At 34.4% G+C, this 22,399-nt stretch overlaps 1 protein-coding gene across 1 annotated transcript in view; it reads right to left on the bottom strand.

Moving 5' to 3' along the window:
- DNAH8 (dynein axonemal heavy chain 8) overlaps nucleotides 1–22,399 on the bottom strand; it is a 121,499-nt gene that overhangs the window by 12,122 nt on the left and 86,978 nt on the right. Inside the window, exons 69-85 of the mRNA XM_085576966.1 lie at nucleotides 22,111–22,278; nucleotides 20,479–20,691; nucleotides 19,185–19,322; nucleotides 18,737–18,864; nucleotides 17,862–18,033; nucleotides 16,719–16,874; nucleotides 15,291–15,446; nucleotides 14,106–14,288; nucleotides 13,524–13,629; nucleotides 12,446–12,698; nucleotides 12,157–12,347; nucleotides 11,657–11,778; nucleotides 9,691–9,809; nucleotides 7,607–7,809; nucleotides 6,650–6,723; nucleotides 4,222–4,374; nucleotides 1,612–1,767 (exon numbers count right to left, since the gene is read on the bottom strand). Of these exons, the coding sequence (XP_085433092.1) occupies nucleotides 1,612–1,767; nucleotides 4,222–4,374; nucleotides 6,650–6,723; nucleotides 7,607–7,809; nucleotides 9,691–9,809; nucleotides 11,657–11,778; nucleotides 12,157–12,347; nucleotides 12,446–12,698; nucleotides 13,524–13,629; nucleotides 14,106–14,288; nucleotides 15,291–15,446; nucleotides 16,719–16,874; nucleotides 17,862–18,033; nucleotides 18,737–18,864; nucleotides 19,185–19,322; nucleotides 20,479–20,691; nucleotides 22,111–22,278 (2,691 nt within the window). The remainder of the gene's footprint in view (nucleotides 1–1,611; nucleotides 1,768–4,221; nucleotides 4,375–6,649; nucleotides 6,724–7,606; nucleotides 7,810–9,690; nucleotides 9,810–11,656; nucleotides 11,779–12,156; nucleotides 12,348–12,445; nucleotides 12,699–13,523; nucleotides 13,630–14,105; nucleotides 14,289–15,290; nucleotides 15,447–16,718; nucleotides 16,875–17,861; nucleotides 18,034–18,736; nucleotides 18,865–19,184; nucleotides 19,323–20,478; nucleotides 20,692–22,110; nucleotides 22,279–22,399) is intronic.

The following is a 22,399-nucleotide window of genomic DNA, read 5'->3' as shown; positions in this document are numbered from 1 at the left end:
AAATTTTCAAGCTCCTATATTTATGCTCAGTTTTCCAAAAAGTTCTATATTGCCACTTCTGTCTTATTGTTTCCCTATGTTTTTTAATGTACATTTTTTCAAAATTCATAACTTTATTTTAAGGTTGCCATAATTACATTATTCAAATATATTATTGGAAATAAAGTGATAATAGTTGTATTAACAGAAAAATAGTCAATTATGAAAATAAAAGAATAAATATTCTGTAGCCCAAACATTTTCAACATCTAGCACTATTAGATGTCTCACAATTATGTTAAAGCCACCTCAGTTAAATTGCTCAATTATTTTTTTAAGAATGAAGAACAAATTAATCCAAGAAGTTAAGAACTAAATTTATGAATAGTGCTGACATTTATCAAATTAATAAATTAAATTTTTAAATTATCTAAGTGATAACATATTTATTAGATTTTATATTACCAAGTCACTAATCACTGACAGTCTTTGATACCTGAAATAACATTTAGGCACCCTAGCTACAATATTAAAAAAAAAAAAAAAAAAACCTAGAATGAAAAGAAAACCCCACCTTTTATTTTTCAAAATCAAATATTGTTTATAAGCACATGAGAGAGCATTAACCAAGAATATCATGCATAAAAGTGTAATGATTTCCTGCAAAGTTTAATTGCTTCTTTAGCTATATTTATCATAATGATATTGTCACCAAAGGATATTAAGAATGGTCATTTTAAAGGCAGGACAATGTATATATTGCGTGTTGGTTGGAAATTCATAAATAAAATTTCTTAAGAGATGAATAGCTGTAATAGTTTTTAAAAATACTGATGGGTTGAATAAGCATAGATCTTCTAGTTCCACAAGAACATTATAATCCTGAGGCAGTACACAGAACAACTTTTTCACTGTTTAAAAAGAGTAGAAGGAAAATAATGCAGAATGCTGTATCTTAACAGTGAACATCAAAAAATTGTCCTTCTCTCACCAGCTGCCTACACCAAAAATACAAGATGCTCAGTAGAACCTAAGGCTTAATCAGTGTTTTGTAACTATTTTGAGATCCTTAGTGAAAAGGAGATACATTCAGAGAGCTCAGATTATTAGTATTTATTGTGATCTCAAAACTTGTTTATCTTTAAAGTAGAATGTATATCATTGTTGTTACACTGGAATTAATGTAGAAAACACATTGACATTTTATTTAATTTTAGCCATCTAGAAAATAGCTACTCTATGTTAGGCATCTGGATTGTCTTTAAAATCAATGGAGAGAAAGATTATCTCTATAAAAATATTCACTCTTAGAGAAAGACAGCTGTGACAGATAAGCTGTAGCCTATTGACTACAGAGAGAAATTTTTCCCATATACCCAATGACTAACTTTCAATCAGCTGAAGTTAGATGACAAAAAACAAATTCTAAATGCCCATCATATGAGACTTGCTTAAAAGCTATGAAAAAAAAAAAAAGAGCTAATAATGATCCTTGAAATACAGATTACAGAAATTAAAGCTTTAGTCCTGCAGCATGAGGCTATGACAAATATAAGAATGTGTTTTTTCAGGAACCTTTACTAGAGTGACTCTATATATTATAACACTATTTGCAAACCTTTTAGGTAATACCTGAACAGTAGAATGCAGGAAAGCTACAGTGTAAAGCAAAGGTTTCCACATAGGCAGATTGCTAACGTTTAACAGATCCTGACTAATTCCAGAAAATGTTCTTTTCAGTCCAGCACGTATACCTTGTGGAGGTTCATTTGTGAACTTTATAGCAATCTGTCACAAGAAAAATATAAAGCAATTGGATTTGTTTACTGAAACAAAACTAGCAACATAAGGAAATGTCACGACTACTAGTTATAAATAAAATGTCAATAACTGAAGCTTTGTAGAAATAAAGTTGATATGTACTTAAACTGCATAAAAGGAGTACACAGAATCATGGAATAGTTTGAGTTGGAAAGGACCTTTTAAAGGCCATCTAGTCCAACCTCCCTGCAATGATTAGTGACATTGTCAAACAGATCAGGTTGCTCAGAGTCAAGTTCAACTTGACCTTGAATATTTCCAGGGATAGACTATCCAACACCTTTCTGGGTGCCACCTGTTCCAGTGCCTCACTACTCTCATTGTAAAAAACTTATTTCTTATATTGAATCTAAATAAAACCTTCTTCAGTTTAAAACCAGAATCCCTTGCCCTGTTGCAACACACCATACTAAAATGCCAGTCCTCATCTTTCCTATGGGCCCCTCAAGTACTGCAAGGTTGCAATAAGATCTTCTCAAACCCTTCTCTTCTGCAATCGTACTAGTTCAGGTCACGAAGGACTTTGAACATAGATCTTTAATTTCTGTTGGTTAAAACCATCACTGACACTTGGCCATGGACCTAAAATTTTTTATCAATGACATAAAAGCAGTCACTATGCTTTTTAGAAAGCTTTTATATCCCTGATTGAATGACTGAATGATGGAAGAGAAGCATCCTGTATAAATGACAAGAACAGCGTGGTATTTCTGTTCCCAGAATTTCACAGTAGATACAAAGAAATTTCACTCCTCCTCAGATCAGATCTTTGTGTTCACAGTGGCTACTCTGGACTTTGTGGCTGTCTACAGCAGCAAATTAGATTCACCAGAGAATATTCCTGAGCACTGTGGTCAGTAGACATTGAATCCATATTTGTGGTAGTAAATTGCCACAGCCCCTTAGAATTCAGCCCCTTAGTTTCATGCAAACTGCCTAATGGGAAGAGTGGCTACACCATTTTAATTTTCAAACCATACCTGGAAATTATTTGGAAAAGTACTAGTAAGCACAGGTTTTCACATCAGAGAATATTTTAACTACCTACCCCTATGGGTTATTGCATTCCAGTGCTGGATAATGCTCATGGAACAATCTATTAGTTCAGATACAGACTGGGCCTAGTAGAATCCCTGTTACTCAAGACAATTACAAACACTGGAGGAACCCAAGTAAAAATAAAGGGTTTTTTTTTCCTCCAACTGTAGATATTTGTATATCTAGCTTGGGTAACATGGCAGCTTGCACAGGAAGGACGGAAAAGGCCAGGCAGCCCATGGATACACTGTGTTGAGTTCCTGTTACTGTTGGACTGAATTGGAACACTTGAATATCAATATTTCCACGTTTCAAAAGATATCCTGTTCAGTTTTTGATTATTATATGTTGAAAGGAGCAAAGCAAATTGTTCTCTTTTCTTCTGAGAAGGGGCTTTGGTTTGTCAATTATTCTTGTTCTGGACTTCCTGAACATGTTAACATTTTAACAGGTAGTGTGACACTATATAGTGAAATCACATGTGAAATATTTGAGATAAACACAGTGAAGATTCATCTAGCAACCCTCTGAGTTCTCCTTTCTCACTTTTAGCAAACTGTGTGTTCATACACCTTACTGTTCATAAACCGCTTGGAGATGCAGGATGATTTCATGTTCTGTTGAGAGAACACAGGAGTCCATACAGCTACCTTTCCACACACAGACTATAGTGATGGACACCCCCCCTTCACATCCTGGATATCAGGTGAGGCATCTATTTTTATTCAGAGAGAATGAGAATTGCTAAGGAGACTTACACTGCTTTTTAGAGGAAAGAGAACATAGGAATGTCAATATACAGTTATTAGAGTAGATAGTAAGTAGCATTATGGCCCAGTGTGAGAGTGCTGGGAACCATCATCAGTAACTTAAGTGTACTTTGTAAGAGTTTAGGCAATTTTCTGGTTCTAACAAAAAATGTATCCTTGAGATCTATAGAACAGCCATTTATAATTCATCCAAAGAAATTTGGTAGATGATGTTCTCTAAGATGTATTATCCATGTGTATTCTGTCCCATTTATACTTTATTCATTTATTATAGGTGAATCTGGAATCTTTCTCTGGAAGAACATTTGTGGGCATTAATCTGTCCACAAGTCATCTGGTTGGACAAAATGGAATATAAGTAAAGATAAATAGTTTTTATTGAAGTGCTTTTGTGTACAGAATAAGTGTGGACTCACACATACATAATGCATAATCAAGAATTTCCAGTTAACTGGTAAGTAACCTTCCTTGTTGGAGTGATATTTACATTGTAACAAAAGTCTGTTTTTTTTCTTGGGTTTTAGGGGTTTTCCCTCAATTTGTTTTCACTGCCATTTACATTATTAATTTGAATAATTTTCATTAAGTACCTGAATTAAATATTTGAACAAACCTGTAGCAGTGTAATTGGGAATTTAGGATGTTGTTCAGTAGTTATCCAAACTCGAAATGTATCATTCTGGATCTCAGCAGTAAGAACTGTCTCCAACAGTTCATCCATGAAATCCAGTCCAAGGTGACAATTCTGAAGTAACACCCAGCCTCCCTAAACAAGGATATCAGTGATTACCATATAATATTTAGAACAAGTTATTCATAATGCTAAAGCAAACTGTCTATATAAGAGTCAAATTTGGTTTTCCATGTTATTTTTTTAAAACTTCTGTTCTGTTCCTGAATATATATATTCTCTTTTGATATTATAGGATAGTGGCACAGATAAAGCAAATAGGATAAGTTAGTGCAAAAGTTATTTCCACATTCTCTTTTTCTCAATGAAAATAACATAACCAGACTCAATATTGTAAGTAAAGAATCAGTGCTATCTAGTGGCAAAAAGAGGTTCCTGTACTCTACCAGCAAAACACCAGTGATAAGCAATCCTGTCCTCAGATCCAAAAGAACGTGAGTGGAAAATTAACAGCAGAAATTTAAGGAATACGTATTTTTTTAAATTGATTTGTTAATAACATAAACTAAAGTAAGTGTAAAGAGGTGGTAATAAGACTCTAAAAGTTTCTAACTCCAATTAGTTTATCAGCAATAAAGGCATTTGCATGTAATTCAACTTCCAATTATTTTGATCTTATTCATCTCTCAAATTGAATGAAAGCTCTAGTTGGATTATTGTCTCTCTAAACTTCTGTTGATAAATTTAAATCCAATCAGCATTTTTAGCATCACTTTAGAAGCCTGATGATCTAGAAGCCTGATAATAAAATGGGATATTATTTAATCAGTTCTAAACAGTGATGGACAGTGGATTTCATTACAGCTTGTAATTTCATTTTAGCAATTTTGTTTTAGCTCATTTAAAAAACATCACTAACTGTTGGTGAAAAAAATATAATTGACATATTTATTGTGAATTGATAGAAACTAAAAAAAGATTAAATGAAGGTGGGTTTATTCCTTCTTTTATGGGGATCAACTTTTTTGAAGGAGATCTTTAATCAATTTGGTACATTTCCAAATTAATCAAACTTAGTTTTTGAAAAATTATCTTCCTGTAACACAGCACAGCAGTTTTAATTGTATTATATACTCTTGGCCAGAGGCACAAAAAAACCAAATCGGTATTTGTCTTCACATTCACTAATTCTGTTTAGTAGTTTCAAATCTGATGTTTACATTTTCCCCCCTTCAGCACTAAGGCACGTAGTTCAGAAATTGTTACTAGTAGCTCTACTGGAGTGCTGTTTTGAGTGTCCTTGTGCTTCAAATTAAGGGCAAAAGAAACTCAGTGATGCTTCAGTTTTCACCATTGCCTTGAACTGAGAGTTGACAGTGACCATTCCAGACACACAAACAAAGAAATACCAGATGTATGTGTGCACTTATAATATAAATTGTTGTTTGCTATAAAGAGATTTCTTTTTTCTCACTTTCCAAATTGGTGTACATCTATATGTCAATACTCATGTTGCTCTCTGTTACTCGAGATATTCTATCACTCTAAAGTACAGGTATATGACTTATGCCCCTTATTTTGAGTTTGCAGGCAACTGTGACTCTATGTCTTTGTTTGAAAGACTATACACAAATCCTTGAAGTGTCCAGCTGACCAGAAGGTACGCCCTTTGCACTACAACTTTTATATTGTATTTGAGGTTTCAATTAATATCTCTCTGGAGCTGTTAATTAGGTTTTTCATGGTTTTACTGTTGGGGAATATAATCTGCCATAACAAAATGCACTATAATATTTAAACAAAAATTCTTATGTATAATTTAGAAATTCTTAGACGTGCTTGGAACTCAAAGCCAAAGGATTGACAATTAAAGAAACAAAGAAGAGACACCAAATGCTGGTGAGTAAGCGGTCCTGTTGCTAGCAGAGTTGTAACAAAAATGTGAAAGAGTATTAGAGGCAAACACATCCTTCTATATCTACAACTTTAAGCTACATCACTCATCATTTTATTTAGTAGAAGCTATGCAACATCCAGGTATCTCTTATATGGGAGGGGAAAACATGAAAAAATTTCCAATAAAGAGGTGGGATTTGCAGGACAGGACCAGGCCTCGATGTCCTTTTACCCTGTGCTAATAGTGTAGTGATAAGTAAGGGAAGTGCTGCTTTTGGGAAGCTGCTCAGTAGCACTGCTGCCAGAGGTATTGGCTCGGATGCCACTGTCACATATATATGCCACAGAGAATTCTTTTTAAACTCAGGCATTCAAAAAGACATGGCCACACATGGTCACCCTGAGATATGCTTGATAGTAAGATGAAAATGCAAAATATTAGACTGCATGCTAAAGGGGTGTAAAGGAGCACAAAAACAGACAATCAATTTATGTTGCAATGTTTTTTCCCCACCTGTTCCATTGACACCTCCATGAGTTTGCGTGCATGAACCTCTTGTCCTTGGCCCATTGAGATTGTCCTACATTCTATAACATATTTGACAATATAAGCTTAATGTACTTACATTCTTGAGAAAAAGTCATAATTTCAATTCAGTCCAAAAAAATCATATAAATACAGCACAATAAAATAAATTTAATGTAAAATTAAAAATGAAAGCAGAAACCCTTCACCAGCATATTATGCTACTATGTATAAATTTTCTAAACACTGACATTTTACATGACATTTAAATACACATGGACAATACCTACAGAAGTTAAAAATTGTGACTAATATTGACAGTGAATCTGAATTTGTGCCAAATTTTAACAATGCCAGAACATTTGAAATATGAACATTTTTCTCAAAGTGTATATAAACACAATGCAAAGATGTATTTATGAACATACTAATATGACTAATGTCAAGAATATATGGGATCTACTCACAACTCAGTTTGTATTCACAGTTTTCCAAAACTTCCATATAATGTAGAGCTAAAGTCCAGAACATACAAATGTAGATCATGTAGCTATTTTTTTTATTACAAAGTAATATTCTAAGCACATTACTGATTTTTAAATTACCTGAAGTTAAGAGTTAAAACAAGAAAATATTATTGTCACCATAACTGAATTTTAAAAGAAGAATTAATTGCTTTACAAGATAGGGATTTTAAAAGTTATCATCTCCAAGAAGGATGATAATCTATTAAAAAATATTTCAATTACTGTCCAACTACACACAGAATGGTTCTTAGCATACTGCCTTCTATTTTAAATGTTATTTTACCTCTAAGATGATGCTTCAGGAGCAAACAGTAGTGGAAGAGAATTTAAGAAATACTTCTCAGAAAAAATACCTCTGAAATTGCTTACACTACCCCACTATGCCTTAACATATGAAAATGGATAATTACTTTCATACCCAAATTAAGCTTCCGAGACAAGGAATTAATCTGATCGGTTGGGTCTGATCCCATGGACAAGAAACAGATGAGAGGTGTTCGCATGTCACTTTCTTCCCAAGTTTTTCTTAAATTCAATATAACAGGTTCTGTATATTTCTCATGCAAGGAATTTGCAATATATTTCCTGGCTTGGGAAAGTGTTCGGTCTGGACACCAAGACCTAGAAAATAAAATACAAATATATGAATTCACTGCCTCTTCCTCCAAGGTCAGACTCAAATTAAAAATTGTATTTTCATCAAATAGAGGGATTTTTAAAAATCATAATATATATGTATACATACACACACCTTCATAAATTTGTTAGTAGGTTTGTCTTTACAGATATAATAACAGGCAGAGCTGATGGTCTTCCCTCTACCTGTGATACTTTCCAGTTGCTTACAATTTTGCCTTAACTGTTTGCATTGGAATTTTCTGTTCTAGGCACCTTCATTAAGTTTGGACATTCTTCATTTTAAACAGAACTTTTTTATTTGAGAACACAAAGAGGGAAATGTTAATATTGTTTTTGTCCTTTAGCAAAACTTTGCAGATGATTTATTTGGCCTGTTAGTCTTTTAGTGTACAAACTCGATTCTTTTGCATGCAATTGCATTTGTGTTGGTGATGAGTGTTTTTGCCATGGAAAAACAAATAAACAACTGCTTTTGAATAAAATATATTACTTCACAATCTTCAGGTTTTGAAGATTAAAATGCTTGGACTTAGATGATCCCCTCCCTCTTAGGGTGTACAGCATGAAACAATATGGTATTTCCATCAGATTCTAGCCTTTTATACTGCACAGGTTGACTCTGCTCCAAAGACAAATCATGGTCTGTTGTGTTGTGTTTTTATATTTCTGTAACGGTTCTCCAATGGTTTGCCCCTCCACCCCCCATTTTCTCCCAATGGTTCCACCTGAGTTTTCCCACCTTTCCCTCAGTGCCAATCTCCCTGAAAATGCTCGGTCACTTCCCCGTCCCCCCCGGTACCCTGTCCATCACTCGGCTCCCCATCCCATTCTTCCCGAATCTTCTACCCTGGGCATCGTGGGATTGGATGAGGGTCCGGGGTCCCTCCCTTAAGTTTCCCCCATTGGTTTTTGTATCTGTCTATCCTTTCACCGTCCACGCCCCCAAATCCCCCCATTGGTCAATGGGCATTCCCTTCCCCTTGTTACCGCCCCGGTCTTTAAGATGTTGGGAAAGCCTCGAGGCCGCTTTTGGCTGTTGGACGCTGTAATTCGGAGCTCGCCGGATTCTGGATTAAAACTGAAACTGTCTCCCCAGCCTTGAGTCGACTCCCCCAAACAAGGCAGACAGTGAAACTTTCTGCCTCAGCCGCTCCCCGACTCTCCTGGAGATGCAAGGGGTGACCCCCGCAGCTGACCGTGCCTCTGCCGGGCAGGGGAAGCCAGGGGGCTTCAGATTAGCACAGTGGCAATGGTCTAGTAAATAATATCGCTGGGGTATTTCATAGTATGTCTGATTTATTTGTTACAGCACTTGGAAAGTATAAAAGGAATGGAGATATGATCTCATGCAAAACGCAGTTGAATGCTTCTTTGGGGAAATCCATTTTATCCCAAGATCGTAGAGGTCTTAAATGATGCAAAAAAAGTAATTTATAGGACACTTTTCACATGGGATTTTGAATACTTATTTTGGATTTTCACCATATCTCCTTTTTTTATTTTATATTTTAATACTTTTTTAAAGGTACTAAAAATAGTTAATTTTAAAAGAATTTTTATAAAAAATTGAAAACTATCTGGAATATTCTACTTTTTCATGGTCTTCTCAAAGAAGGCTGCAATATGGTTCCCAGTTTCCATTTCTCATGACATAAAAGCAAAGCTATCAAAAAAATTTCTATAAATACCTTTTACAGCAGAGGACAGCTCTGAAGTAATTGAATAAAAACATATTTCATGTAAGTGAATTACTATTTAATGTTACCCAGAAATAACTAAAATACAGTATTATGATAACAGCATACTGATAGGTTGAGATGTGTTGTAACTGTGTAATTTCCCAAAATTTGTGAAGATGCTCACCTGATGAGTAAAAGCTTGCGAAAGGTGTCAAGTGAATCACTGTATCCATTAGGGATAATTTCTTCCTCAGGAGCATCTTTATCAAACCAGCTTTTCCATGCCTTATCACTTTGAGCTATCTAAATTTATTACATTAACACACAAATAAATATATTTCAGTTGCAGTAAAATCCCCTTGCAGATGTAGCTTTTAATGAGAGGCCATTATTTTATTAGGACATATTTCAAGTAACATTGCCTATAGCATTTAAGACATATGACACGAGAATTGCTATTAAGATATTACAAATACTGTTAATCCAATTGCTGCAATCAGTGTTAAGTTGCAGACTCTCAAGCCAGTCAGTTATATATGCATTCCCCTCCCAAAGACATGCATCTACTTTAAAAAAAAAACCAGTAATTAGCAGGAAGATTCTATACTACAAGAGGAACACACTATGATTTATTAATTAATTCCTTTTGGTCACAAAATGTGAAGACGACCAGAAAAATCTGTCCCAGTACAGTTTAGCCAGCCAATGAATCACAAATAAAAAGCAGCAGATTCTAGTAAGCTTTTCTTTTGAGAAAGAATAAACCTGACCACAAATATGGTCATAATTTTAGGTACTTCTTAGAACCCCTGACCTAATAGGACAAGGAATACCAGTGGCAGAACAAGGTGAAAATGCAACTGAGCCTTCAATGCAGTGACTGAGTAGGGTCAGCTACTGCAGTATTCTCAGATCACTGGAAAAAGAACAAGGAATGCACTCGTAAAGGTTTGAAACAGAATATGTCTATGTTAAATTAGGCATCTGGACTTATTTTTTTATAGGAGAAAAACTGAAACTAGCATGAAAAAAAGAAAAGCACAGGAAATCTCTTGAGAATTGGGCATACTATTCTCAGTCCTTTTTTTAGTAACTTTAAATAATTTTCTGTTTCATCTAAATGAATAATGATACATGGTATTTTATATGATGAATCAAATAGAACAGCACTTCTAATGGATAAAAATAAGTATTAAAAAGATGTTTTTCCAGTATTTGGGTTTTTAATTTATATCCTAGTTGGCATCCTCCCATATTCCATTTCTATCTCTGACTGAAATAATTTTAATTGCCACTTTTTAACTTTGCAACTACATGGCAAAAGTAAGACAGTGCTAAAAAATTAATTTTAAAAGGAGAGTTTTTGTGGTAACATGGTCACCTAAGTATTTTGGAGTCTAAAATTTTGTTTGCACACATTCTAGAAAAGCCCTGGTGAAAGGACTTTCTATAGAAATAGGGTTCTGGTGCACTAACAACCCTGAGTGAACAACCTAACTAAAGCTCCTCCAACTTTCTCCAAACTTAGTATTCTATTTTGATACTTTAAGAAACCAAAAACTGGAAAAATTGCACTGGTATGTATCCAACTCTTGCCTTGATACAGAGTTTAGAAACAGCCAGGACCACCTGCAGGTAGCTATTTAGCTAAAATGTCTGCTACCCTCCAGGGCACAAGGAGCACTTAGATACAAGAAAGTCTTAAAGAGTGGTTTAACTACACTAAAGAAATAATTAAAAATTACCAAATTGAATATGTCACAAGCTTATGTGCCTATAAATTCATACATGTCTACATAATACATGGCATTTGTAACCAGCTCATTATATCTGAATGTTAACTTTGGAATGGCAATGAGTATTTAAAAACAAGCAGCAAGTGATTCACTTGTAAAAATACACCAGAAACAAGACAGACAACATTGCAACTGAAAACCTGACATTCAGATTAATTTATTGAGCATTTTTGATACCTCTAGTTTTTATCCTCTCTTTTATTGCCTTCCTTTTTCCTTTGTCCCTGTTCCTTCTCTCCTTTTTCTACCTCAATTATTATAATACCAAATACCATTCATGCTACCTAATTGTCTCTATGATGTTATTCTGTATTTTTATGGAAACACATTAAAAAGATAATTAGAAAATATCACCTGGGCCAAAATTTCTTCAAATTGTGGAAGTTTGTTCAACTCCACTAGATTTAGCCATACCATGTCAAGTATCCAGCGGCATGGTTTGGGTGGGCAAGCCTGTAGATCCAAAGATGCACCTCCTGTGGATAAAAACACAGGATGAAATGTACTTTCTGATGAAATACATCATATTCCAGGGGTCAAGATATAATTGATATTTCTTTTAAAATTATGTATTTTAGCCTAAATAATTTTCTCTGGGATACTAACTGTACTCTTGTGTACTTTGCATTTATTTCATACCAAATGATAACTTAGCCTTATTAATGGCCTTCTCACAGGTGTTGGAAGGCTACTATTGGGTGTCCTCTAAGGCTTCCCTTTGCCAAGCTGAACAAGCCCAGTTCCCACAGAAATACTGATAGATACCATGCAGAAAAAGAAATAAGTTTTCGAAATGGCATAAAAGTTAAAAAAGTTGAATTAGTTCTACACTAAACACAATTTTTAAAACTTACCTCTAATGAGAGTTTGGAACTCTCTGTTTTCCACATGTCCTCTCTCAATATCAATTTTTAAAGCCAGGAGAAGGGTAAAGAGGAATTTGTGGTTTTCATACAGGCCTCTAACAGAATATGAGTGAATTTCAAAAGTAAGATATTCAATAATATTTGAGATTCTTTTCTGAGCCACAGGAGATTTCTTAGACCTAAATCATGAAAACAAAGCACAAAGAAACCACATTAATGAGAGCAAATATATTGGAAGGACAAACATCTGAATAGTAGGAAAAATCTATCCTCCTACCTGGCTATAGATTGATCAAATAGCTTCAAGAACTGAGCCAGTGAAGTTTGATACATATTATTGACCATGCTCATTGCTGTAAGAAGGAAATAAAGAATGCTTCCACGTGTAGCAACAGGTCGATATTCCTCCTGAGCAGTGTTAATCTTCACTTCAGTTTCTGCTGCCACAGACAACTTGACAGCTATTTCAGCAGCTGTTTGCTTAGTTATTTGCAAGACCCCAATTAAAGATTCATCATCCACTAGTGAACCTGAAAAGTAAAATACTGGATGTTTAAGGATATTTTTGTAACAATATTTTCACTTCGTATATATATATAAAACAAAAACCCAAATAACAGGAATTATTTATTTTTAAAAATGAAACTATTTACTGAGTTACAGAAAGCTTTTAAAATAGAAACCGGATGGGATATTTAATACAAAAAATCTTTTTACATCCAATATATTTTTGCAAATTCATTTAAAAGATGTTAATGTATTTTTACCAACAGCTTTGCAACACATACTAGAGAAGTCACCTATCTTTTCCACACAAGTTGCATAGTCAACAAATTATTTAAAATATTTTGAAGTCTATTCATTATCAGTCTCAAAGTAAAAAAGACTTATGGTCCTAAGGGAAATGGTAATTCAACAATATGCATGAATCTCCAGCAGTTACTCATAGATTTTCTGTTACCAGATTCTTTTTCCACCAGAAATAATAAGTGATCGTGTTCAGGCTCATAATGTACTGCAGAAGAGTTTCAAGACAATTTTACACCAGGCCATTCCTATTTACATTTTCAATGGATTAAAGATTTGCCCATGGTCAGATACCTTATCTCATCTGAGGGACAGAAAGCTGTCAAAAATATGGATATAGTTCAAAAAACTTGTTTAGGTGTTAAAGTTAAGTGTCCTGAGATGCATATAGTGGCATGCTATAGCACCAAATCCCTCACAGTTCTCATACCCCCGCCACTGTACATTCTTTTATTGTATCTTAGATGGATAAACCAAAAGCTGTAAGGAAAGGACCTAATGTGAATCAGTTTTTTCTGCCTAATATGATGAATATTTTGATACAGAACCTTTGGTTGCAGTTAGTTTGTAAAGAAGATTGTCTTCCAGTTCCTTCATTTTCCTTTTATTAGCAGTTACATCTTCCATGAGTTTAATTCGTTCTGCCTCTAGTTCCTGTTATTTAAAAAAAAGAAAATGGCATGACATTTTATGGGTTGCAACTATAAGGGATACTTAAAATTCAGTTTCTGATTTTTCAAGTGAATGAATTGTATTGAAGATACAGATTAAGAGTTGGAACCAGTCATGAAATGTGCATTTTACTTTTCTTGGTATCTAAAACGTATTTTTAATAATAAATGTTTTTTTTAAGCAGTGTTTATTCAGTATCTTATGATGTATCTCATCAATGTCAAATCCAGGTGATTAATTGTGTTGTACTGACAGTCATATATATATATATATATATATATTAAGAGCCTTTCAATGTTTTTATGATATTTAGAAATGTCTATACTGAATCTGAATATAATTTTAGAAAATAGCTAATATATTTTATTTCCATTTGAACATTTCTTTTTTTCTACATACCAAAACCAATTAAATGGAAAAAAAAATATCATTATGATTTATGTGTACTGTTAACTTACCTGTTTTTCAGTGAGTATTACTCTTCTCAGTAACTGATTCTCAAGTCCTTTCATTGTAACAGTAAAATCAATAATTGATGTTTTTGCATTAATTTCAGGTGTGAAAGAAGGATTAGGTAGCTTTGTAGTAATGTACAGTCTAAATGAATTCATAACATCTACTTCCTTATCACCAACTTTCACCTGTGGATTAGGTTAAAATAGTATTAAACAGAGAAAAATGAGCATTATTAAACCCAGTAATATTGAGCAGAAAAAAAATTAACATGATTTGAAATGCCAAAAAGAGGAAATCTATTTCACAATTTAAATTTGCCATGAAAATAAAATTCAATGACCAAATGCATAAGTTACAGTGTATTATGAAAGTAGCATTTCCTTCCAGCTACATATAGTGATCACTTCCACTGTGGATTATGATTAACAGCTTCAGAACCATTTGGTTTCTAATCACACCTCAAATGAACATGTCGTAGAAACTGCTTACTGTTCTAGAAATCATCATTCTCCTATGTCCAAGGTAAAAGGAATTATGTGATCCAACAATGGAACAGAAAATACTGGACATAAATTGTGTATCTTTATTAAGCCAAAGCAGGTTTTTACTTCCAAAGGAAGTAAAAAATTATTCAGAATATTCAAAATAAATTTTTATAGAATTAAGATATTCCGAAACAGCAGACTAACTCAAAAACTGCATTTGCACAAGGAAACCTGATCACTCTATATTGTAGTATGAATCATGGAATTGTTGGTGTTGGAAGGGATCTTAAAGATCATATGTCATGGGACAATGTGGGGCAAAAGAGGCTCCAACATATGAGTGTCCAAGGCGGCTTCAAATATCTGGATTATGATGGAGTAGGACCAAGCCACTTCCTTAAGCATATTTGCACTGCTTGAAAAGCAGTAGAAAGAATTTTAAGCATTTAATCAGATAAATGTAATTGGTTCCAGTTTGGAATCTTTAGTAATAACCCTGGCAGTTAAACTCTTAGTTTAGACTTGACAACTTACTACACAGCTGAGGCTCTGTCAGTTATATTTTATTAGTTCAGTTTGATTCTTTACATATCTCTATTGAATACAAAGTTTACCTAATTCAGCAGGTGTTTATAATAATGGTAAAATAACATTTATCACAAGGCTAGCTACTTACTCCACTTCTTTTGTTTGATTACTAACCTTAAAAGCAGATCCTGATTTTATGAAATTTTTTTCTAATACATTATCAAGGACTGGATCCAACTCTTCCTCTATATCTTCAATCAGGAGTGATCGTCCCAGTGAAAGACTGTCTTCTAGGTGTTGCCGGAAATACTTGTCATTCAGAGTTGTTACCTCAAAAAGTAAAATATAAATTGGTGTAAGGACAAAGAATTTCCTCACAGTCTTACATGAAAACCCCAGACCTAACCTAACCTGGAAATTTTTTTCATTGTTTTTGTTAGTTGCATTTTTAAGTAGGTGCTATAAATGTTGACCATGCAGCAATTTATGCAGAAATACTTCTGTGTGTACAGAAAAGTACCATTAAAGGGTGACTTAAAAGGTTGGCTGTAGCTGAATCCTCAGAACTTCATTATGAGAGTAATAATGTACTAAATAAAACTGGTACAGTTTATTGCATATTATAGATGTTGCATATATTTTAGAAATCAGAGACACCTAGCCTTTAATTTTCTGTCCTATGTCCTAGGACTAGATTTTCTAATTTTAGCTTTGAAGTGCTGAGAAATTCCTTCTTAAAATCTGAACTCAGTCTAAAAAATGAATCACTGCTACAATATTATTAATTCAGATTGATATTTCGTGAAATGGGATTCATACTATATGAAATTATTAAAAAGCATGCATAAATTAACTAATTCTAAACCTTCAAAAATGTATTGATATTCAGGACACATAAGTTTTCTCAACATTCAGGCTAAGGTTTAAAATGCAGTTTTTGCTATGCCACATGATTTGGGAAAAAAGAATTTGTGATGCAAACAGTGACACATGAACATCTTTGTATTATATTTCATGAGCAGGTACTTTAGTATATTGGCTTAACCTGTAAAAGAGCTATGAAGATTGCAGTAATGTTAGGATAGGCAAATTTTTCATGGGTTTGGCTTCAGCTGGATTTCTTCAACTTCCTTTTGTAGTGATAACCTCATTATGAGTACCCTCTCAGGCCCTAAATTATGGACTGCAACACTTGAGGCTCTTTGCCTACATTTTCAGAGCTGTAACTTATCCTGTCTTTATCTGTAATATTACTAACTGTCACCCAATTTACTCTCATTTAATAATTTCATATTTTTTGCTCTTTTGCTTTACTTATCACCTCTTTGTCCTCTTTTGTGTTGGGACCATACTCACCTATCTTGAACAAAATACTTTTGTACTGTTTGATAGAGTTCATACAAGTTGGATAGTCTTTTCCAAGCCCTTGAGTGGGATTTACAGCTGTTATTAAGTTCCCTGCTGATGCATCTACGTAATTGTCAGTCTCCATACATGTTAAACTTATCTCAGTTCACACTGACTCAAATGCAACCTCCCTCTAAAGCAATAATGTTTGAAGGAGTATAATAGAGTACACCCTTCCTTTAAGACACTGCTTACCTGTAATTCATTATCCTGTTCTTTATTTATAACCCAAGCTTTTCCTTGAGTTTGTGGGTCTACTAAAAGTGGATATCTCGATGCCTTGGTGACAATGATACCATTCTGAATTGAGAGGTGATCTCCAGGCAATCCTTGAAGATTCCACTCACTAATCTAACGAAAATAAAATTTTAAAAAGCAATTAAGGAAAAAGAGTAGTTGAAATAAATTATCAATGGAATTTCTTCTTCAATTAAATTTTTCCTAAGAAGTAACAGGGACATAAAGAGAATGCGTATCTAAAAATATTTCCAGAATTTTATTTTTATGGATGTTTTTAATTATATAGAATCACAAAATGTATATTTTAAAGTTTAAAGGATGTCAAAAGACAGCTTGACAGACAAATTAAGCATTGGGATCAATGAAGCAAAATCCAGTCTAAGAGAGCTTTTGGGAATTAATGTTTACTGAAGGAAATTTGAAGATTCTGGAACTTCCCACCCTTTGCCCATTATTATACATTCACATTGAATAAAATAACTTTATGTATTCTATTCTAAATTACAGCCAAACCTGCTATTTCAGAAATGTCCTGGTTTGGGTTGAAAGAAAGTTCCGTTTTCTCTTAGGAGATGGTAGAGTGCTGTGTTTTTCTGATTTAGGGTGAGTATAATGTTGGCACACTGATGACTTGGCTGTTGCTCAGTAGTGCTTACCCCAAGTCAAGGAATTTTCAGTGTCCTGTGCTCTGTCAGTGAGCAGGTACACAAAAAGGTGGGAGGAAGCATGGCCAGGACAGCAGACCTGAACTGGCCAAAGGGATATTCCATACCATAGAATGTCATGTCCACTATATAAACTGGGGGGGTTACTCAGAAGAGGGTTGATCATGGTTTAGAGATTGACTGGGTATTGGTCAGCAGTGGGTGAGAAATTATATTGTGCATTACTTGTTTTTCTTTGGTTTTGTTATTATTACTATGTCAAGATTTAGTGGAAATTGCCAAGAGCATTTGGAGACCACAGAACTACAGAGCACAGCAATATTTGGAATACTGGGGATTACAGTTCTTCTCTAAGCAGGCATAATGCTGGCTAACAGTCATAGAATATGCTAATGAAAATTCAAATTAAACCCTCCAAGCACCAGGAACTTACTGTTGGTTGATCTACCAACATAGAAATAAGGTTCAAATCATCAGAAAAGGGGATTTTATGAGCTCTCAACTCTGCTTCCCATAAGTCTTTAATCAAAAGATTCCTGAAATCTTGATTAAAAGGTCCACAGTATGAAAGAAAGCCTGTGCAGAGCAATATATCTCCTACAAGTCTAGAAAGGAAGAAAAATAATCATTAAAAGGTTGTGCACAAATTCAATTTCTAATTACTTAGACAACCAGCTTTTGAAACATAAGAGGATGAAAAAAAAAAAAAGTTATTTCCAGAGCATTTTTGAGGCAAAACTTCAGAGTAGTATTTTATTAAAACATTGTCCCCACCCCTACAAAACAATAAAGCCCTGATGACAACTATTCATTCTTTCCTAAATGAGTTAAGAAAATTGTTTATTTCTTAAAAATATGTCTCAAATACAATATTTATCAAGGATACAAACCCAGTTCTATTGAAACTCACCAGAAATGCCCAATTTCCACATAGCAAATTTATAGTAATGTGTCTACAGAAGCTGAGCTTATCTGAAGGTTTCACTTTCCCAGCGGCATCAGAAAAAAGTGCAGTATTACGGGGACAGCAGAAGCAGCTGTAATACAGGCACATAGTAGCCCTAGTAATAATCTTCTTGGAAGTTCATTCCAAAATTGTTCTAAACTGAAATACTAGTACTCAACACCCATGTATTCTTACTTGCAGGAGGAAAATTCAAATTTCAGGGTAGTTCATTTGACTGCATTGCTATATTAGGAGTTCCAGGAAGAAAATGAATGACCACAATTTAAGCTACTAAATTGCTTACCAACACTTCAGTTTTTACAAGCATTTTCTGTTTTGTTTTTCTGTAATAGATTTGATACCTTTTAATCTGAGATTTAAATTCTTTGCTTTGTTGAGTCCACCTAACTTTCTCGCCACTCAGTCCATCTATAAGCGCAGAGGCTGCTTGCATCTTTCTTTTGCATGTTTCTGCATCATTCTGTAAGTCCTAAAATTGAAAAAATGTCTTACTTAACCATCAAGCACAAAAATGTGGAGTTATTTTATATACTTTTCATCCTCTTATATTTATTATAACTATTTTATTTATTTAAAACTCATCCTTGGGGACACTTAAGGGCATCTAATATGTTCCTATTCACAGAAAGAAGGCATTAGGAGATGATATAGGCATAAATCTCTTACTTTTATACCTGAATCTCAGCCATGTTTTTCAAGATAGCAGGTAAATGTGTTTTTGCAGCAAATCGTAATTATATGACAATACTGAGCAAGCATTTTTGATAAGACTAAAATAATTTTACTCACCATTTTCTCCTTCATTGCTGCATCAAACTTTGCCTGCACTTTATCCAGTTCAGCTTGCTTTTCATCTAATTCTGCCTGAGCCTTATCTTTTTCTGCATTAGCTATTTTCAGGCGACCTTCTTGTTTTGCCAGATTAGCCTGCAAAGGAGAAAACAAATTAAAAGTATGATCATACATACGATTTTAATATAATTCAATGAACTATGTAAGCCTACTTAGCTGGTAATCACAAGACAATAATACATCAAAATAACTTTTATATAAATATCAAAAACAATACAGTACCTAAAGTTCTACTATATATTGTCAACTTTATTCCTTAAAAAAAAAATTACATTTGAAGAAACTGGTTAAAGAAGTAAGGTTTCTGATCTGTACACATTGGTTAGACTAGAAGAACAATCACTCAATATTCATGCTTGACCATATATTTTGACTATATGTAATTTCCTCTTTTATTAGCGACTATCTATCACAACAGGAGTTTGGTCCTTTATCATCTAACAGTATTGCTTTTACCCACTAGAAAAAAGGTCCTAAAACAGTGACTCTTCCTGTTGCTCCTAAAATGATATTTATAGTCAACAAAGGAAATTAATTGATTTTTAAAAATAATTCATCTGTATTACTGTTGCTTTTGTAAATAACACTCCTACCAGTGACAAAACTGTGAAAAAATTTTGGATCACCATGTCCTCATCCCTTTTACTATTTTTTTTTGCATGCTACATTTAAGGATTAAATACCTTGCTGAGAACAAAAAAGTCACTACCTTTGAGTTTCATAAACCTGAAAAAGGACACTCACACGAAAGTAAAAATTTACTCTTAAAACCATTTTACTTATTTTGCTCCCTACTATTGCAACATAACTCCTTTATTGATGTGAGCTCTGAACTTCTTTAGAAAGCCAATATTTAGGCAAGATGTCCGTCCTCCACTGCCTCTAAGTTACCAGGAGAAAACAAAGAACCTAAAATTGCTGCAAACCTCTGTTTGCAGGACCTTTTAGAGAAGGAATGAAGATCCTGGTACTACATTTTAAAAACAATTATAAAGTAATTCTAACGTAATAAAAAGAAAAGACAGAGAACACTTTTCCCTACACATAGTAAACCAGATTGTATAAATTTAATTTAGGCTAATTTTCTAGAATCAAGAAGAAAATAGGTTTTTTTCTGCTCCTACCATCTTACCCACTGATGTCACAGGCTATTATGTCTGAATAAAGTTTTTTATACTTTTTTCTTTCAGTTACTTGGTAAGGAAACACAAAGCAAGAGAGGATGTATTACCTTGAGAGGCAAGACTTCTCTGTTAACACCATAAAACACCACCATGGCTTGTGTCCAAGAGAGGAGTCCTGCCACGTTGCCACACACCTTTTTACCATGTTGCAGTGTATAGTCTTCCATTTCAAAGTAAGGCTGGACTAATTCTACTGTCTCATCATTGATTGTATCCCTAGCAAAGTTCCTTAGATTGTTCAAGAATGGGCCACTCATAAGCTTAAAAAACAACAGACAAGTTATTTACACATTTTATGTTCAAAATTATTTACACATTTTACGATCAAAGTCCTGTTCACAGGTGAAACTGTTAAAAATCATTCCTAAAATTATTCTGTAAACAGAGGTAATTCATATTGCTATTTTTCGAACACATACAAGTATGTGTCCCTTTTCCGGGTTAAGTAATGGTGGCCCGTCCACCTGCCAGGTTGGAATTTGCTGCCCAAACTTGGGCCCGACACGGTTATGAAGGATGAGCCCCTCCCACCCGTGACTGATTTCCACTGTCCAGCCACCATGCCGGGAAGGGCTCACCGACTGGGAGTCTGGAACCCCGAAAGCCGTGACCCGTCGGAACCTCTCTAGCCTCGTTGCAGAGAGGCCTTGGGCCAGAGGGCCTCCGGGGCTCCCCTTGTCAGTCCGGCAGAAAGCGAGCGTGTCATCAGTCAGCAGTTGGGCCCTCTCCCCAATCTGCCAACTTTGCCCAACTATTTTGCCCGTGGACAAGGCTTTGGGCAACCAGTTAATGAACTGGTTGGCGGCTGCAATTGTTTCGCCGGTTGTGAAACTACCGCTGGGTTGCGAGGCCAACGACAGGGGGAGCGGATGGCCGCCCCCACTCACACTGGGGGAGAAGTCGACTCAGTTACCACATGGGCATCCAGCAGGGCCACCAGGAGGTGTGACTTCCCCTGCTAAGCCCAGTTGTAACTAGACCCTTCGGAGAGTCATAGTTACATATTATAAGTGTGCTATTCAGTTGTAACTCCTCCCACACAGTTATTTTGAAGTTTTAATCAATTACATTCCAGGAACTAGATTCAAAAGTTACTGATGTACTTTTCATCTTCTATATTCTTGTGTTGCACTTTAGAGGCATTTAAGAAGCATAATTTAATTCACCACAAGAAAGACTCAGAGATATATTTGTAACTTAACTAAATGTAAAAAAAAAAAAAAAGCTTAGGCAGTTGTGGTGAAATATGATCTAAATTCTGAAAAGTGAAATAATTTGGTTTAACTTTTTCTAACAAATGTTTAACATGCTAAAGGCAATTAATGGAATAACTGATTATCTCATTTTATTATATCAGTGGAAAATGAAAATTTTTGATGATTTTTTAAGTATAAAGGCCTAAATAAAAAGCAAGAGCTCTATTTTGCTACCTGTTAACATAAGGCCATGTGCCAGGAAAGTCAAAGAAACTCTAAAGCTTCAGCTACAAAAGTCTCTAAGCAATTCACCTACTATTTCTACCAGCTAGACATAGTGTATAGATAAAGTTTTTCTCAAAACAATAGGTTTGCCTTTTAATAAAATTCTGTCATGTTTTGGGTAAACAGCACCATAAGCTCTCTGATAAGCTAATTGCTCTTTCTGAAGTTTAAGGAACACTGTTTGAAAACTTTACTTACTTTTAATGATTCTCCCCATGATGGCTTACAGCAAGGTTTTTCTGGATCCATGGTAACTTGATCCAGTCTCTTTTGAAATAGTAGCAGACAACAGTCCATGATCCTCATAATGAGGTGAGGAGGTTTTGCAAGTTTTCTGACAGTAGCAATATCCTCTGGTCTGATGGTCTGTTTGAAGAAAGAACAGAATCCTCCATCAATACAATTATTCTATTTTTCCCATGCAATATCTTGATTTTATGTTAATTTTTAATGCTTTTCTCCGAGATGCATTTGTATTACATATATA

The sequence above is a fragment of the Lonchura striata genome, chromosome 3 (assembly GCF_050655825.1).
Source record: "Lonchura striata isolate lonStrDom1 chromosome 3, ASM5065582v1, whole genome shotgun sequence".
In the NCBI taxonomy this organism is placed as follows: domain Eukaryota; kingdom Metazoa; phylum Chordata; class Aves; order Passeriformes; family Estrildidae; genus Lonchura; species Lonchura striata.
The sequence above is the reverse complement of the archived record's forward strand: the minus strand, read 5'-3'. Positions and strand labels throughout refer to the sequence as shown.